Source organism: Nyctibius grandis, chromosome 3, assembly GCF_013368605.1.
Source record: "Nyctibius grandis isolate bNycGra1 chromosome 3, bNycGra1.pri, whole genome shotgun sequence".
NCBI classification, from domain to species: Eukaryota; Metazoa; Chordata; class Aves; order Nyctibiiformes; family Nyctibiidae; genus Nyctibius; species Nyctibius grandis.
Genome location: NC_090660.1, coordinates 39257684 through 39276315, shown reverse-complemented (window position 1 = coordinate 39276315; position 18632 = coordinate 39257684). Strand labels below are relative to the sequence as shown.

The 18632-nt window shown below is 40.4% G+C and overlaps 1 protein-coding gene across 1 annotated transcript; it reads left to right on the top strand.

Annotated features, from left to right (window-relative positions):
- Positions 1–431: 431 nt before the first annotated feature.
- On the top strand, positions 432–18581 carry FH (fumarate hydratase). Its single transcript, XM_068396312.1, has 10 exons — positions 432–596; positions 6705–6839; positions 7611–7721; positions 10330–10506; positions 11480–11662; positions 12591–12756; positions 14558–14761; positions 15942–16069; positions 17677–17830; positions 18382–18581. Exons 1-10 carry the CDS (start codon positions 477–479, stop codon positions 18522–18524), a joined length of 1521 nt encoding a protein of 506 aa, XP_068252413.1. The 5' UTR covers positions 432–476; the 3' UTR covers positions 18525–18581.
- The last annotated feature ends 51 nt before the right edge of the window (positions 18582–18632 follow it).

The window sequence follows — 18632 nt, the reverse complement described above, 5'->3', positions numbered from 1 at the left end:
TGCATGTCGAAGCACTACCCCTGCATGGGCAGGAAGGGAAAAGGAGACTACATCTTGACTTGGCTTTTTTTGGTAGGAAGAGCCCTGACTGTTGTGAAGGGGGGAGGAAATAATGTTTCATACATCTTTAAAAAGACTACAATAAAGCGGAGTAAGTCAATACCTTCTTTCCACCGTCCGGAAATTGCTGTTCCAGGGGCTTCCCCCCTGCCCTTGTTGCAGGGCAGGGGCTCTGCCTGGCAGCGCCGGTGCTGCGGCCGCGGGAGGGGGCAGAGGGGTCGGTGCTCAGCGCTCAGCTCGCCGCTGCGCAGGCGCCCGCCCCGCCGCTGAGGTGGTTGCGCGGCGGCAGCCGATAGGCGCGGCGGGGTCCCTGCCGCGAGGGACGCCCCTACCTCCTTGACGCTCGTCCGGGGCGGGCCCGCTTCCTCTCCCCGCCCCGCCCCGGCCCCCGGCGGTGCTCCCCCGCCGCCGTCACCATGCACCGCTCACTCCGCGCCTGCCGCCGCCTCGGCAGCTCCGCCGGCCTCCTCGCGCGCCCACCGCCCCCGCGCGCCGCCCCGCGCTGGGTGCCGCCGCCGCTACCGCGCGCCGCCATGGTGAGCACCCCGGTGGGGGGGGCGGTGGGGCGGTGACCTCTAAGTGCCACTGCCCGCCGCGGGCTGCCGCCCTCGCTCCTCCCCCTGCGCCCGCCGGCCCTCGCGACCCTCCGTTCGCCCCAGTCACGGGAGGGGGAGCGGGCGCGCGCTGCCTGAGGGAACGGCGGCCGCTGCGGGGAGGGCAACGGCACCGGGAAGACGTTGCCGCCATCCCCTGCCAACCTTGCGCGGCCGCTTACCTCTTCCGCCGAGGCAGCTGCGGGGCCTGTCCCCGCCCGGAGTGCGCGGGCAGCGCCGGGGCCTGGCTCGGCCCCTGCTCCGCAGCGCTGGTGCACCCAGATTTGCAGCCCCGAGGCGGTGGCTGCTCCAGGGGCGGGCTGCGGGTATCTGCAGCGCGCAGGTGTCCGGGTGCGCTGCCCGGGGGACGGGATTTACGTGGTGAGCGCGGCCGGTGGCTGTATGAGCTTGGCCGGGCAGGGAGGGGCGGCATCCCACCAGGCGGGCAGGGGGGGATGTTCCTGCAGGGACCTGCTGCGGCAGAGCTGTGGCATGCGGCAGCCTCCTCCGCAGAGATTTCAGGCTCTTTCTTAGAGCTGTTGAGGTACAAATAAGAAAAAGCTGTATCCTCACTGAAATGGGGGTGTCTGGAAAATCTTTGGGGCTGCCTGAAACCTAGGGAGCTTTCAGCTGGGAACTGCTGGTGACGTCTGGCAGGCATCCGCAGTTATTCTTCAGGTATTGTTCAGGTTGTGACATGATCTAGGTAATCCTGCTCCGGCAGGGGGATTGGACTAGATGATCTTTCGAGGTCCCTTCCAATCCCTAACATTCTGTGATTCTGTGATATGGTCAGTTGACCATCAGGCTGAAACGTGAGTAGGACTTGCTTATTGCGCGTGGCTCAGTGTAGAAATGAACATGCTACTTGAATAAGGAACTCTGAATCTAAGTATTAACAGCTCGGGCGTTGCATGGAAACCTTAATCTCGGGTGCATCTCTGTAAGTTCACTCCTTAAAACAAGCAGATAACTTGAGCGTGTTGGAAGAAGTCATTTTATCACTTAGTTTACTGAAATAATTCGTAAATTTAACTAGAACATTAGTTCCCAATCTGTGATATTTATTATGGTATAGAAAAACAAGCTTCCAAATGTGTGAATAAACTGCATGGTGAATGAAATGTACCTGTATAGGAAAACCTGTGTCAGAGCATTGGCCTGTCAGATGGTTCCCTTTTTTTATTTTTCTGTTTGGCATCATCCAATAAAAACGTAGATCATGGCCTTCATTTGCTTGATGAAGACCTGGTGTTTATGAAAGCTACAGTATTACATGAAATATATGTGTTTTGATCTTTGCTGGTCAGAAATATGACCTGTCCTGTAAATAGACATTATCAATTTCTTGAGTTTAAGTAACACGAGAAGTTATAGCAAAACGTCCCTCAGTGAATTTGGAACTCAAGGAGCCCTTGAATTCTTACAGGAAAACTTTGTATGTTTTTATTTCCAATATAAAAACCACCAAAGGACCACCAAAAATGTACCAATGAGTACTTAAATTAAAAAAAAAACACTGCTTTTTGATGTTTATGGAGATTTTTCAGCAGCAAGAGTTCTGTTCTGGAACACCTTGTGTAGACACAACCGAACGTGTATGTTCTACAGTATGACTTAACTTGACATTTGCTTTAACTTAGAGCTAAATTGCACAAGATGTTTTAAATGGCGTTGTGGTTGCAGTGGTCTTTCTTCAGCTGACTGTTGTAAAATATTTAGTTTTGATTTCTAAAGAGTGAATTTCAGAATTTGTGACTTGATATTATAAAGGAGAAATAAAACTTGAAAATGGAAACATTCTTCATCCGCTAAAGGAGGGCAGTTGAGCACAAATTCCCATTTTCTGCTGGCCTTGAAAGATTGGTTTTGACATGCTAAAAAAGATGATTCTTTGAATTGAAATACTTATGTCCAAAAATTGCTTCATCCTTAAATTAGAGTGTAATTTTCCGTGGGAAACATTATTGTAGCAGTTCTGCCATTTGAATATCTGCAGTGTTATTGTGCAATCCGTTCTAGCTGATCAGTTCCCTGCAACAAGGTAAAGGTACAGGCATGTTTGCCTAACTGTGCAAGCTTTGGACTATGAATTCTTGGGATTTTGGAGGGCAGAGCACACCTTGTCAGGCCTCTTTTTAAAAAAATGTATATTTTTGTTTTTTAAAGGTGAGGAACAGTAGTTCTGAGCTGAGACTTGCTGTAGCTATGATAGAAACTAAGTGAGCCCAGGAGTTTGCCTTGGCCTGTGGCAGAGTTGCTAGGTCTCCTTTTGGCTTCTCCTGTGGTCCACTGGTGTGGGAGCAGAGGGTTGACACAAGCGTGCCTCTGTGGCACTGTTTCACGCCAGGTTCCCTAGGTCAAGGAGTGACTGCAAAAACTGCTTTAGATCCGGGAACTGGGATCTTCAGCTCATAAAGCCGCTTGAGGGTGAATTCTGTCTAAGGAGTGAGGGAAGCATGTTTTTTAACATAAAAATTCAGACAGTGATTTCTGCAGGCTGCTACAGTAGTCTGAAGGTAATGCTGAAGTTTAGTTTAGTTACTTTAGTATGTATGAAAAATATAACTTTGGTTTTTTACCTAATGTCACTTGTTACTGTATTAATCAGCAAATGACATTCAGCTTAAAGCACCTTACCCCATTAACTTCATTGGCGTTTGTGAATGTGTGTAATGTGGAATTGGCTAGGAAAAGAAATTTTTTAATAACAGAATTTTGTTGTTAAAAGGTACTTGTACGAGGAGGTACTGATCCTATTTATCTTTGTTTCACCATTGTTGACATTGGAATTACGTAAGTTTGAGGAATCAATTGTGCAACTGCTAGCTTTTTTGTTTAAAAGGTTGCAGGTAGTTTAACTTTTTTATATTGTTTGAGCATGAGTACTTTCAGTCATTGAACCAGTGACGGTATCAAGAGCTGGGCTTGGAACTGAATTCGTTCCCCTTATCTAGCTCTAGGAAAAGCTTGATATTGTCTGCTTGCACAAGGTGACCAGATATCAAAAGAAGGGATTTCAGATGCATCAATGATATCTACTGTTGGAATATTAATATGTGGACATGTACAGTAAGACTCACAAGCATTCCTATTAAACATTTTTGGTAGTAAGATACTAAAGAAGTGTTGACTATGTTCTGTTTCTTGTTAGCATGTAAATGAACGCTAAGTGATTAAAATAGGATAAAGAGGATTAAAGAACATAGGCATGGCATATTGATCCACACTAAGCTTTGTATTCTTTTGGGGTCAGTATCTGGGAGAGCATCAGCCAAAACACAAGGTGTGGGGAGTGGGACAGCGATGTGAGAGCTAACCCTGGCTGTTTATGGGCTGGGCTGCAGTTTCTCTTGGGTCACATCCACAACCTACTCTGCAAGAGTGCCCTAAGCGAGCAGGGCTGGTGTCTCTGGTATGCGACTTGACGGCAGAGTGTCTCCATCTGGCTGGGAACGCCACTCAGGACAGTGAAAAGGCTGGATCTGCCCCCCCCCACCACCACTACCGCCTGCAACTTGCCATCCGTGGTGATGTGGACCTGGACTGGCTGCTGCAGAAAGTCGGTGTTGCTGGAGAGGGTGTTCTGCCCAATACCCATCTGTGCTCCTGTCCAAGAAGACTGAGACCCACCAAGCAAGGAGCAAGTAAAACAGACCAAGAAGAGAGAGTAACAGTCCAACTTCAGAAGTGGACACTTAGGGAAGAGTAAGAACTGTGCAGACATATACGATGTTTTCCTCTTATGCTGACCCAGACTCTTCATTTGCACATCAGAGGATTTCCTAAGCCTGTGGTTTGTCTGTATAATAACCCAATTCAGATCTTTGTTCTGAGGGTTTATCTTCCCCTAGCATCAGCTGGCAAGGAGTTTCGTCAGTCGGCTACTTGTGTGGAGAGCTGCTTCCTTTTCCTTGCTTTGAACCTGGCTTCTACTAGCCTAATGTTATGGCTTCTGTTTTTGTATTGGGACAGTGAACAGCTCATGCCTATTGCCATTCTACTGATGCTTTTATTGACCTCAGTTTTCCTTCAAACCCCAAGTTGTCTCTTTTCTGAATGAAAAAGTCAGTTGCCTTAAGAAAGCCATTCCCTACCTTTTATCAGCCTTATTGCTTTTCTTTGAACGGTCTCCAGTAATATGTTTTTTGAGATAAAAGAACCAAATCTGCGCAAAGACTTCAGAGTGCAGATGAACCATGGTGGCACAGTGATGTTTCTTCTTGTATCCTCTGCTTTTCTTAATAGTTCTAACATTTGCTTTTCTTCTTTTGCTGCGCTGCAACACTGACTCGATGCTCTGACAGAGCAGTCCCAAAGACTCACCCCTGAGGGTCTTGGTTAGGTCAGAGCCCAGCATTGTATATACCCTCCCTGTGGAGCTGGAATTGTTTTACTCCATCTATGATTAAGATTTAAAAAAGACTTCTTCCCCTTCCTGAAGACTCTGCAAGAAAGTAATCTCCTCTTCTGGAAAAGGATGAACACCTTTCTCATAGAAAATTGGGACTTTGCTGACCAAGGCATGGGGAGAGGAAGAGTACACTGCTCTTGCTTCCTGTCTGGTCCTGTGGTCATTGTAGAGCTGCATGTGGATGTGATCTCATCATCACAAATGAATGGGTTGTTTCCCAAAAAGTAAAAAATTACTTTTTAGTTGGTGTATGTCATCTAAAATCAATTTACCTCTAGCTGTGTTAGTGTCACGGTTTAAAGCTGGGCCAGCTATTAACCAGGTGGCAGATGCTCTCTGTTAACCCTCTCCCCCCGCCCCCCCAAGGGAAAGGGAAAGGGGAGAGAGACTTATGGGTTGGAAAGTTAAAACAGTTTTAATAAACTATAATAATGAAAAAGAATATAATAACAATAATAATAGAAATAACCAGATATATACAAATATGTACAAAACCAAGATAAAGAGCTTGGAAATCCTCCTCAGGCAGGGTTGCTCCCCCAGCACAGGCAGAGGGGAAAATGCAGTAGCTCCACCCAGCACAGACAGAGGGCAAAATGCAATAGCTTCACCCAGCACGGGCAGAGGGGAAAAGGCAGTAGCTCCCCCTGCCATCACACCTGCAGGCTTTTAACTGGAGATTTGGCAAAGCTGGTACCAATCAGTGGGAGACAGGAGGGCCCCTCCCTCCTGGGCCCCACCTCCAGGAGGCAGTGGGTTAGTGATAAACAGGAAAGTGAGAATGACGTGTATGGGATGGAATACCTTGTTGGTCAATTCTGGGCCAGCTGCCCTGTCTGCTCCTCCCTGCAGGTACGACCCCCCTTCAGCTCTTCACTCATAAGCAGTGAGGAATTTAGCAGTGACCTTGGTTTCTCTAAGACTAATTGGCCTGGTTTGGGCCAAACCAGGACAGTTAGATAACAATGCATGCTAGGTGCATATGTGATAAAGAAATACTGCTTCACATAAATATTGCACAAAATATTCCTAGATGCAGTTTCTTCATGTTGCACAGCTACTTTGGTTAGGGCAGCTGTGTTCCAGGTTTATTAGGCTTAAGAAGATAATTAATTGTCAGTAACTTGATGCTGAATTAGTCAGTTGCTCCCTTCCAGTATTTTTCTTCTGTCCCATGTGCAATGTGGATTTCAAACAGGGATTGTGTTACATGTATGTTGCCTGGATGGATACCACCTGAATTCTTACCGTGTTAGCTCCTCAGTTTGGTTTTAGCAAAACAATTCTGTAAATTCTAAGATACGTTACTAATTCTTCAAAAAGAAACCGAGTCTTTTATCAGGATGACCTATTTCATACAGTGGGCAGCTGAGGTCTTAAGTCTTGTAGTCCTGCCTGTCACCAATGGGTTTGCTAGGCTACACGATGTTAGTCGTTGTGACTTTTGGTGAGACAGGTGCTCAAACTAGAAAAATGTCTTAACTTTGAAGATATAATTAGAAAAATACCTATGCCTAGCTGCGTGTCACTGTTTTGTTTTTTTTCCCCTTCTTGCACATTTTTTCTTAACTGTATCTGCTTTCAGAAAGGATGTGCTGTTTACTAATGATTGAAATACATTTTTTCCCTTTCCATAGTCCACCCAAGAGGCTTTTAGGATAGAATATGATACATTTGGTGAACTGAAGGTCCCAAGTGACAAATACTATGGTGCCCAGACTGTAAGATCTACAATGAACTTCAAGATTGGAGGTGTTTCAGAAAGAATGCCAGTAAGTAATTGAAAGCTGTGTTCATTTTTTCTCTTTATGTTTTGGATGTGAGAGTGCATACCTTCTTCTTGTACTTTTTCTGGCAATATGAGCAACTTTGAATTTTAATTAAAGTTAGAAATTTCATGGAAAGGTATTGTTCTGTATTAGAAATATTTTTGTTTCATTTAAATAAATTGAATGTTGCTTTTGAATAATTATTTTATTGTGTTGCTTAATTTTTTAATAACCAAGATGAACAGAAATCTATCTTTCGTTTTTCTGAAGATGAAAGACTGAATGGAATAGTTTGTTTACTGTAGTGTTATGTAGTTCGTTCTTGAAGATGGTTAGTGTAGCATGAGTTGATATGAAGTTTCTTTTTCATGTGTAGCTGTGCATAGAGCATTACTGTACACGCGCTTTGTCATGCACTGGCTTTCCATGTACTGAAACATATGTCAGTTTGCCCTCAAAAAGGCAATTTTAGAAGTAGAACCAATTCTCCTTTTCTATTCATTTTAATGCATGTAACCTGTTTCGACAGACAAAGCATATCTGTCTTACAAAGAAAGGATGAGGTGTGTACTACTTTCTGTACTGCTTGGGCAAATGATACTGTTAATGGGAGCATAGGTCATGTGACGTGATTGATCTTTGCTTTGGTTGAACGACTGCTTCTGGATTTAAGTTCAGAAGGAGTTTGGTTTAGAACTAGACCTGTGCTTTATGTTCCTAAAATGTCCTTTGGGGAAAAAAAGTTACATATTTAAACTTGTTCTTGTGTCACAGGTTCAAATTATAAGGGCTTTTGGCATCTTGAAGAGAGCAGCTGCTGAAGTAAATCAAGATTATGGTCTCGACCCAAAGATTGCTAATGCTATTGTAAAGGCGGCAGATGAGGTGAGAACAAACTGTTCAGAATACTGGAACTGTCATTGTATTTTTGTTAGGCTTTTCATTGGAAGTTTGGAGGCTGGGGGAAGACCTCTTGCATTTCTCAAATTGTTAGACGGAAGGCATTTATTGTTAGTAAATTTTGTTTTTCAGGTTGAGAAATCATTTTCTTAATATAATGTTTTACTATTTTACTTCTTACTTTTATAGAAATGATAGAATGTTAAAATACATTTTGATACTTAAGTTATAAAAACAGTGTAATTTTTTCCCTCTCTTAAGATTACTGGTTACTCACATAGTGTTGACTCTTACCAGATGAACAGTATAAAAAAACCTAGGAGGTGAATGGAATCTCTGTTCATTCAGCTAATGTGAAGTCTGACATGCCAAGCAAAGCTTTTTCGTTTTGGAAGTCTCCAATCTGTTGAGCAATTGCATCTTGGTAATGCGAAGACCATCTGCAGTCTGAATAGTTTCTCTGTTGCTAGTCTATTTCCTCTTCAGACTTAAGCTTACTAGTAAATCTGTGCTTTTTAAGTATCACTTTTATAGCTAAAGAGGACGTGATGTGACACACAGAGGCATCTCCTCTTTCTCAGGATAAATGCCACCCAAGTGCACAGAGTTGTGAATGACCATTATTTGAGGTATGGTAATACCAGGTGTGTTGCTTTGTGTAAATCAACAGATATATTTATCTAGAAGCATTGTTTTACGGAGCTTTCTTGTTCTGACTAGCTTCAAAATATTTCAGTATTTGCAGAAGGCCTTATCCTCTTTCTATGAGCTGTAGCACCATAAGTCCCAAGACCCAAGAGCTTTGGAGAACTCCAGAATATGTCCAGTCTCTTCTTGTGGTTTCTAGGGTTCTCCTAGTTAAAGGTGGATCAGAAGTTTTGATGGCTAAAGGCTACTTAGTTTAGATTCATGAGTTCTGAAAGTTGTTTGAGGCTTTTTTGTTGTGTTTTAAAAACACCCCTGCAGTGATATCCTTTTCCTTAACTCCAAAATAATTTTCTAATATAACTTAAAGAGATACAGCAAGAAACCAAGTTACTCTTGGAGGTGGGAAATTTGCCCTTGTATAGGATGGGAAATACATAAGATCCTTTCCTGAAAAGCATGATTCCAGGAGGACTGATGTATCTGGATAATCTGGAGATAATTATCTAGCCCCAGAACTGTGACAACAGATCCTTTGCTTTGCATTCTCAACTTTTCTGAGGCTAATATACATGGGGGTGATACTTTTGAGCACAGATTTTGATACTATCACAAACACACATTTAGAAAAATCTCTAAATGCATATAAGGTTCAACAGGCTCCAAAAAATGTAGATCAAACAGAAGAGTATTTGTACCTGTTGTTCTGTTTTGATTTCAAATGGTAGTTGTCATAGCCTGCCTACAAAAGATGTAAGCTGGTATAGCCATCTTTGGCTGATCAGGACCTTGTTCCCCTGGGTAATCAGCAAGTCAGTACTTAGGAACCTTTTTAAGTCTGGGTGATCCTCATACTTGTTTATATGTGTAACACATTCAGTTACAGTTGAGGTACAGTAAAGGCAGTCATGAGTCCTTTTTAGGCAACTCTCAATTTAAAGCCGTGTAGGTCCAGGGCAGTACTAGGGAGAGCACGCCTTACAGGAAGGAGGTGTTTGATACTAGCAGCAATCTGCCATCTCATTGCATTGATGCAAAATCCAGTATCTACAGGTGTATGTAAGAAAGAGGTCTGGAACTTCCCTATATGAAATGTGTTTCTGGAGAAATTTTAGAGTCCAATTATACAACTACCATGTACTGCATTTGCATGGCAAATAGCGTTAGGCAAAATCACCTCTTCTGGGGGACTCTTTCCCATCAGGAATGGACTTCCGAATGCCTTTAATTCAAATTGTTGTATAGTTGTGATCAGTGTTCATGATGAAACTGTGCAGCTGTTGAACTTGATTTCCTAGGAGAAAGCGGTGCAGCTATGCGGATGAGGAGTTTGTAAACAGATAAGCACTGTCCGAAAACGGATGTTTCTGACACCCAAAGGATGGTTGTGACCCAAGGAGACACACAATGTTGAATCAGTACCCTGAAGCACCTTACGTGCTCTGATTGAGAAACTACCTAAGATATTTCCCTTGCCTGGGAGATCGTACTAACCTGAGCGAATAACTGTGGAAGGGAGAACCAGCACGTACTACCTCTAGTCCTATCCAGGAAGATTAGAATCCAAATGTCTTTAAAATTTGGGAAGGAAGGGATGTTTTTGGACTTAGAAAATCATCTGCATTGTTTGGGAAAGAGAATGTACAACCTAAAAGACCATTTTAAAATCTTTTCTTTCTATGAATGTAGAACATGAAGTTAAATTATATATTTCTCTGTATTTCAGAATTCATCTTCAAAAAACATAGAAAAAGTTTTTTGCCCTTTTAATATCTGGTATTACATCAAACTCTCTTTATTCTGGTATAATTCACAATTGTTACATGTAGATTTACAAATATAATGGAGAACATTATTTGAATTATAGCTAAAAAATTCTCAGGTTTATGCTTTTTAATTTTGTTTTTCTTCCAATAGAAAAAATTTTCTCTCTCTTTTTCCATTATAGGTAGCTGAAGGAAAATTAAATGATCACTTCCCATTGGTGGTGTGGCAGACTGGATCTGGAACTCAAACCAATATGAATGTCAATGAAGTCATCAGCAATAGAGCCATTGAAATAATGGGGGGCAAACTGGGGAGTAAAACCCCAGTACATCCGAATGATCATGTTAACAAAAGCCAGGTCGTTATACTTGTATTATACTTATTTTAATGTCAGAAGTGTTTTTTTTTAATTGTGAATTTTGGATTCTCTTATAGCCACTGTTTAGATTTAAAAATAAAAAAAGAAAAAAGGAATTTTTTGTACAGCTTTGGCAACAATTTTCCAGCTTTTTCAGTTTGAATGAACTTTAAAATGTTGGTCAGTGACAGTGTGAGCTTTTGAGATTCAAACTTTTGAACTCATTCATGGCAGACGAATTCACACATGATGTAATGGGCAGAGGTGGCCTGGTGACAACCACTGCTACTACAGAGAGTCTTAAAGTTAAATATAGATCCAGTTTCTAAAGGCTGGATACTTATAACTGTTATCTCCATAATGCATTACATAAAGCATGTAGAAAGAATAATAAGATGGCTGAAGTCCCGTAATGGGTAAATGAAATATCCGTTTCATTTTTTCCCCAAGGATTGTGGTAGACATTTTTATTTTACTTCACTCTTATTATTTTGTTCAGCTTAGCTGAAGTTTAAGCCACTGACTTGGTTGTATCCCTTCCTGATCTTCTGTGCTTACGCTGTATCCTGGCAACTATGGATTTAACATTACCAAAACAACACATAGGTGTTTTAAAGTCACATACAATTCCTTTAAAATCTTCCATCCATTTGTTACGTGGCTCTCATAACTACTTTAGCAATTCTTTTTCTTTTTTTTTTTTTTTTTTTTGTTCCAATGTTGTGACGAGTCTACTCGTGTAGTTAACTTTCTGTGGGTATAATTATAAAAAGTTGACTTTATCAATAAGATGCTGGACTGCAGTTTAGAAGATTTGATTATTCTTGCAGGTTGACTTGTGGAATACCCCTAAGTTGCTTACTCTTCGTTTCTTCTTGTTTATAAAATAAAGAGACTAAAGCCATACATGTACATCTTACAGCAACAATGGTGAGAAAAGCTTGTAAATAAATTTCTTGAACTTCCTTCACAGAGTTCAAATGACACTTTCCCAACAGCAATGCATATTGCTGCTGCCCAGGAGGTTAATGAGGTGTTGTTACCTGGATTAAAGAAGCTACAGAATGCACTTGAAGCGAAATCCAAAGAGTTTTCCCAAATCATAAAAATAGGGCGCACCCATACACAAGATGCTGTTCCACTTACGCTTGGACAGGTAAAAAAAAAATTATGCATTTGTTTGGAAAATTCTTGTAAATATATTGGAGGAAACTGAGGCAAACTTGAAGAGGCCTAAATTAAGCTGATAGCTTAAGAGAAATAATAGAAAAATGGCTGAATCTCAGTCAGAGTATTTTTGTCTTTACTGGAGTTTGCTGGATGCTGTACTCTACTGCATCATAAATGTTCTTATTTTTGTCGATGTGTGTTTTACTTCTAACAGTAGTAAGGTATAAACGATTTTTAGATCATGTTCCATTACCACATAACACATGATATTTCTGTTACACTGACATTGGAAGGAAGAAGGTAGTTAGTCTGTAACCTGTAAGTTTATATAAACGAGGTTTTGTCAACACACAAAGCTACTAAGTATTTTGAATTAAAATCTTTGATACATGATCATATATATATATATGATAGCAAATCTTTGTTGTCTTACTGTCAAGAATGGGTTATGTTACATTAATTTGGTAATGAATTAACTTAAACTGAACTGATAAAAATCCGTGTAAAATTTGTGGGTTTTTTACTAACTAAAATTAAGTGAAAAAAGCCCAGGATCGATTTATCTAATTGTACCTTGAGAACATTAATTTAATCTGAGAGCTGATTTACCTTGGATTCAGATCCTGCGAAGTACACAACTGAAATAAAAGGCAAGAGAAAGATGTACTGTGAATACACTTTTATGTATGTAGGTTGGTTTTATGTGTAATTGTTCATACTGTGAGAGCAGTCTTCTAATATATGTAATTTTTTCCTGTTAGTGAAAACATGCTAAGATTTAGCATCTGCATGAAGTTCAGTGCCTTCAGGTTTGCAAAGAAATTATCCAATCATGTTAAAAATATAAATAATTGTACATGCTTTTCCTTGGTTGTTGACTTTGTTCCTCTATTTTGTCCTCCTTTCTTTCAAAGGAATTTAGTGGCTATGTGCAACAAATTAAATATGGTGTGGCTAGAATTGAGTCGACCATGCCAAGAGTGTACCAGCTGGCAGCTGGCGGGACTGCAGTTGGTACAGGATTAAACACAAGAATTGGCTTTGCTGAGAAAGTTGCTGCTAAAGTGGCTGAACTGACAGGTGAGGAACGATATTTCAGAGTTATCAGTAAAGCAATATATGTAACATCAAGTCAAAGTCAAACTAAATCTTTCCGTTTCCATACTTCTCATAAGCTCAAATTGTATTTATGTTTCAACATGAAACTTTCTGTTAATGCTGTATGTTATATGCCTTATACTTAGGATTTTTTGTGCAATGTATTTTTATAATTACACTCAGTACATTGAAAGTGACTGAAATTACCATGTTTTCCTGAGCAAGGCTTATTGGAGATAGATACAGTTTCAGGTGTCTATTATTAGCCCAGCTATAACGCTTCTGTCTTGATCTCTGCTCCTCTCTCTCTCTCTCTCTTAATCTACAGTGACTTGGCACAAAAGAAGGGGAGAAAAAACCCTCCCAAAGCCATTACATTTTTTCATGTGAAAGAGTAAAAGTTAGCTGTCTGATTTTTTTTTGATGCTGTCTTTATAGATCTCAAAACTTAATTTACAGAGCCATTGAGTTTTTTGATCTGTAAACCAGCTCTTCTGTGTCACAGTAGCAGTTTTTAAAATGCCTCCAAAATGAATACATATGTCTTGCATTTAATTTTGCTGTAAGATCTGAAACTGCTTATCAGCAGTATTTTTGTTTTAATGGATCTGTTATCCACTGTCTTGTAAAGGGTCAAGACTTCCTTGTAAACTGACAGCGAAGAAGTAACTTGTCTTAAGCAACAGCTGCTGAGAAGCAGTACAGGGCTTGTTTTGGTGCTTGAAGAAGCCATTGGTGGTGTTAGGAAGCTCTCCCATCTTAACGCTCGTTAGGTGTCCCATATGGGCAGGTTGTATGAGTTTAAAACAAGTAGGGCAGACTACTGAAGTTCCACATGTTCTTATAGGGAGAGTTTGGAATCATCTCTGCAACTGAGAAGGCAGCTGTGCAGTTCAGAAGCCCATGCATATTTAGTGGCATATGGTGTTTGGCAGGAACTGCAGAACACTAGAAATTATGGGGGTTATGCTCCTCTTATTTGAACTAGTAATGTAAGCTCAGACCAGTAGTTTTGTGGGGCAGAAGTCCAGCCCACAGTCAGTCCTTAGTGATGTCCATTACCACTAATAACATTCTGCTGAGACTTTTCTTCCAGCTCAAAGCCCTGAAGAAGTGTTTTTCATTATGGAACCTAGCGTCAAATCTCAGGCATTTAATGTAAATAGAGCTGTTGCTTCCATTACTCCTGTGCTCTTGCTGTTGGCAGCAGTTTCAGGCATCGTCCTAAGTTTGAATCAGCTTTCACATGTTCTTTGTTTTTCCCTTCCAGTGCTGATACTCAGATGCGTCTTTTTTCTTTAAGTAGCTAATTCCATTGTGATTGCTTTTTGTTTATCCTAATGTCTGTACTGTGCTGCAAAATACTCTGTTTTCATAACTGGGAGAAAGCATCCCAGCAACTGACAATCTGAAGAACCTAACTTGCTTTCATGAAAGAAATATAGAAGTTTGGGCTAACTTGTAAGAGATTCTTGACATTCACAAAGTACCGCGGTGCAAAGCAGTGCTTAGTATGCAACACAGTATGGAAGCTTGAAATTTGTACCTTTTGTTGTGGGTAGAAGCTCAAATTTCATATGCTTTATTTTAGTGACTTTTATTGTGTCTTTTATATTGAATCTGTTTAAGAAATACATTTGTGAGGAGCGGTCTAGAGAAGAGAGAGATGAACTTACAGTGTTATTAATACAATTTTTTATTAAACTAATTATGTGTTTGATTATCTGATTTATGTCTGCAAGGAAGCGCCTCACGGGTTTAATATTTCCTGCCCTCCCTGTAGGTTTGCCTTTCGTCACTGCTCCAAATAAGTTTGAAGCTCTTGCGGCTCATGATGCTCTAGTTGAACTCAGTGGAGCTATGAACACAGTGGCATGCAGTCTGATGAAAATAGCTAATGATATTCGTTTTCTGGGTTCTGGACCACGCTCTGGACTAGGAGAACTCATCCTGCCGGAAAATGAACCAGGAAGCAGCATTATGCCAGGTACAGAGGAAACATCCTGAAAAATTGCCTGTGTCTTTTGTTTTGGATCACTAACTCTTAACAGATACTTAGCAAAGTCCACCACAAATGTCAGTAAGGCCATGATTCAACACTTCAGTCAGTTTTTATCTTCTGCCACATTTTACCAAAATTTGTGTTCATGAAAATATTTGTTTGCACAGCTGTGTGTTGGCAAATACGTGGCAGAGATGAATATCCATAAATGTGACTTTATTAGTACAGGCATACTTTCAAAACCTTTTAGAATTGCAAGATCTCTACAATTTTTTTATGTAAAGGCTTTTCTGAAACAAGCTTTAAATGATCTATGAATTGTAGCAATATTGTGATGTGAATTGACTTCTGTCTTTACTTCCTAGCATGAGTAGTGTTATGTCCTCACATTTTTCCTTCTGCAATGGTCTCACTGTATGAGAGGATAAGAAAGGAAAGAATAATATTAGTAATCATTCTTTGCCTCCCTCCTAAAAAAGTATGTATATATGAATATTGTACATCCAAAACTATTCTAAGCATATTCTTTCTGTATGATAAATTATAAAAGAAATAGGTCGTGAGCATGTCTGTCTTTCAAAAAAGCAGATAATGAATGTTCTTATTAGGATTATTTCTAGAATTGAAATCAATCATAAAGCTTCCTTGTTAGGGGGTCACTCTAATTTGGTTTGGTTTGGGTTTTTTTTTCCTGACAAAGTAAACAGAGTGTATTAATTTTATTACAAAGTAATTCTAACAAATTAGTAATACTTTTCTTATGTTGACTGAGATTTGGTAGTGATTTACCAGAAGTGCCTACTTGCATGAGTAAAGACAAGTTATAATCTCTTGACTATTAAGAACTGTGGTAATGAACAGCTGCTTAGCTCATGCACATTTGATCCATCTGTCAAAGTCTTGGTAGATTACTAAAGCAGCCATAGCTGTTTTAAAAATCCTAGCTAACTTACTGGAATAGTACAGTCAATATCATTTATGGAAATGATTTCTTTTCTGTGGTGCGCAGATACAGATGAGTAAGACATGTTACCTCCTACAAAACATCTTCTGTTGAACGTGATTTGGTAAATGAGGAAACTACTGGGTTTTGGTTGGTTGTTTTTTTCTTTTTTCCCTTCCTCCTCCTTGTTCTGTAACCTTTTTCTCTCCCTTCCACAACCAGGAAAAGTGAACCCTACCCAGTGTGAAGCTGTAACCATGGTGGCAGCCCAAGTTATGGGAAACCATGTTGCTGTTACTGTAGGAGGTAGCAATGGACACTTTGAACTGAATGTTTTTAAGCCCATGATGGTAAGTTCATAAAGTTTTAAATATGTCAGACTTTTTAAATCATTGTACAATCTAGTAACTCGTGGGGAAAAAAACTCATTGAATATGTGGTCAGTACAAGCACCAGAGAAGCTAATAAATTGTGAGAACATTTTTTATTCTTTTGTATGGCAAGTCCTTGTTATTTTGACAGAGAACTGGCAATCTTTTTTATGTGAAACTATCTTATGTAGATAAGCTTTTATCTTAACAATATATGCGTATATAACCAAAGAATTCCTCATCAGTCTAAGGAAGCAGAGAGAGAGGAACAGAAACTGAGACAAAATTTTGCCCAAAGCCAAAGAGAATTTGGTATTTTAGCTAAAAATGAGGATTTTTTTCTTTAGCAACTGTCTGTTTCTATTTCTGTTACTGCTGAATACCAAAGCATTACATGGTTTTGGCAAGTGAGTCCTGTAAAATTGTAAATTATTAGTCTTAGACTTCAGTATTTAAAATAATGTCTGCCTTCTACAGTGTGAGCAGGATACACCAAGATACATATTGCTGCTTCTGTATATTTAATTCTACAAAGTCAAATTCATTGGGTATTACAACTCACCTTGTACTGAAATTTGGATGTTTTGACACCAAGTCATAATTCTCATTTTCTTCTTTGGGCTATTTACTTTTTTTCCCTTTAAAACCAAGAAGGAAAAATAAACAGAGGAGAAATTGAGGGAAGTAATATAAACAAAAGCATCACATCAGAAGATTGTGGAGAATTGTGTATAAGATGTTGAAGGAATAGCACAGAGGTTAGGGTAGGGATGCTGGTTTAAAAAGAATTAAGGTGACTTGCAGAAAAGATCCTAATACTAAATAGAAATAAAAGGAAAGTTTTTGAGTTTTTGTTATCTTGCTAGAAATAAGAGGCACAAAGGAAGCAGCATGTCATTTGTTATTTTTCTGCACAGCCTGTACTGACTGGTACTGCTTTTTTATTATGCTAGTTAGAAATGATGGAAAGAAAATTGAAATTTTATAATAAAATCAGTGTTTGTCTCTTCCTTACTGTGTCTGCTTAGGGTAATGTTTTTTTCTGCCGATTTGAACATATTTGTTCTAAGCATATAGCTCCTGGTTTTGAAGAGGAAAAAAAGTAAGATCATATTGAATGGCCAAGAGATGTACCTAGCAGAAGATAAATTTTGATAGAAACAGACACCTCTCCAAAAAAAAAGTGGCGTGATATGGATTGTCAGAGGACTAATGCCAGACATTACTGTGCTTTATATTTTTAGATGCCTTCTCTTGATTGGTACCTGAGGGGGGAAATGACATTGTATTCATGTATTTTTTACTTGTTATTTGTGAACTGTTCCAACAAAATGTTTACACATACTGTGGTTGTCTTTATGCAAGAGTTCTTCTGCCATTGAATGCTTCTCACCAATTCTTTTAAATAGGAGTGGCTGAGCTTACCCTGCCAAGGGAGGAGGGTATATTACAAACTGCAGTCCTTTTCTACAAACAGCCCATTAAAGAAGTGGATATTGCAGGGGAGCCAGTGGTTAGGAACAAATGTGCTTGATTGTGCAACTATTAATATCTGAATGTAATAGTTGATTTTTTTTTTTTGTTAGATTAAAAATGTTTTAAACTCTGCAAGACTTCTTGGAGATGTTTGTGTTTCCTTCACTGACAACTGTGTAGCTGGAATCCAAGCCAACACAGACAGGATCGACAAACTCATGAGCGAATCTTTGATGTTGGTAACAGCACTTAACCCGCATATAGGTAGGCTTAAGGCTCAGAAACTTCTCAAAACATTAGACTGAAATATTTTGCGGTAACATTGTTTTGTGCACGTTATTTGTGTTGTCACAATGTTTAGGAGACCAAGTCATGGGTCAGGCCAAAAGTTAATTTACTTTAACATCACCAACTGCTATTACTGGTGAAAGAGCTGTGTCCCCCTTGCAGTGTCTGTACCAGTGCATCATAAAAATGATTCTGATGACAGTCAAGAAGAGATTGGGAGAATTTGTGTCCCTGTCGTCCTGATTTGCCTGATAATAACAATGAAAAGATTACAGAATGATTTTTTTAAAGGAGAAAGTCACATAAAACTTTGACCTAAATGCAGTGAGACCAGAGTAACAGTTTACCTCCGCTTTAAGTACGGAGTTGGTGCGATACCCTTGGTGCGCACGGGCTGCCAGCCGAGTGCAGCAGCAGCAGCCCTAGCAAATTAATTGACCAGAGGCCACGAGTCCCGCTTTTTTCTCGCCTCTAACAGCTCTCCTGTGCCGGCCCGTGGCTCACCGGTTGGTTTTATTTCGTTACAGGCTACGACAAAGCCGCCAAGATCGCCAAGACGGCGCACCGGGAGGGGACGACGCTGAAGGAGGCGGCGGTGAAGCTGGGCTTCCTCACCGCCGACCAGTTCGACCAGTGGGTGAAGCCCAAAGACATGTTGGGTCCTCAGTAATTTCTGTACAGAAAACACAAGTGTTCTTAACATAAAAAATAAACAAAACAGAACAAACACGATGAGATTTTGTTTCACCCTGACGCCTGGCTGCCCGGCGCGGGGCGC

Coding starts and splice junctions, on each gene's coding strand:
- FH (XM_068396312.1), top strand. CDS start 477: ATGCACCGCTCACTCCGCGCCTGCCGCCGCCTCGGCAGCTCCGCCGGC. Junction 7,722..10,329: donor TTGTAAAGGCGGCAGATGAG/GTGAGAACAAAC, acceptor TTTCCATTATAG/GTAGCTGAAGGAAAATTAAA. Junction 16,070..17,676: donor ATGTTTTTAAGCCCATGATG/GTAAGTTCATAA, acceptor TTTTTTTGTTAG/ATTAAAAATGTTTTAAACTC.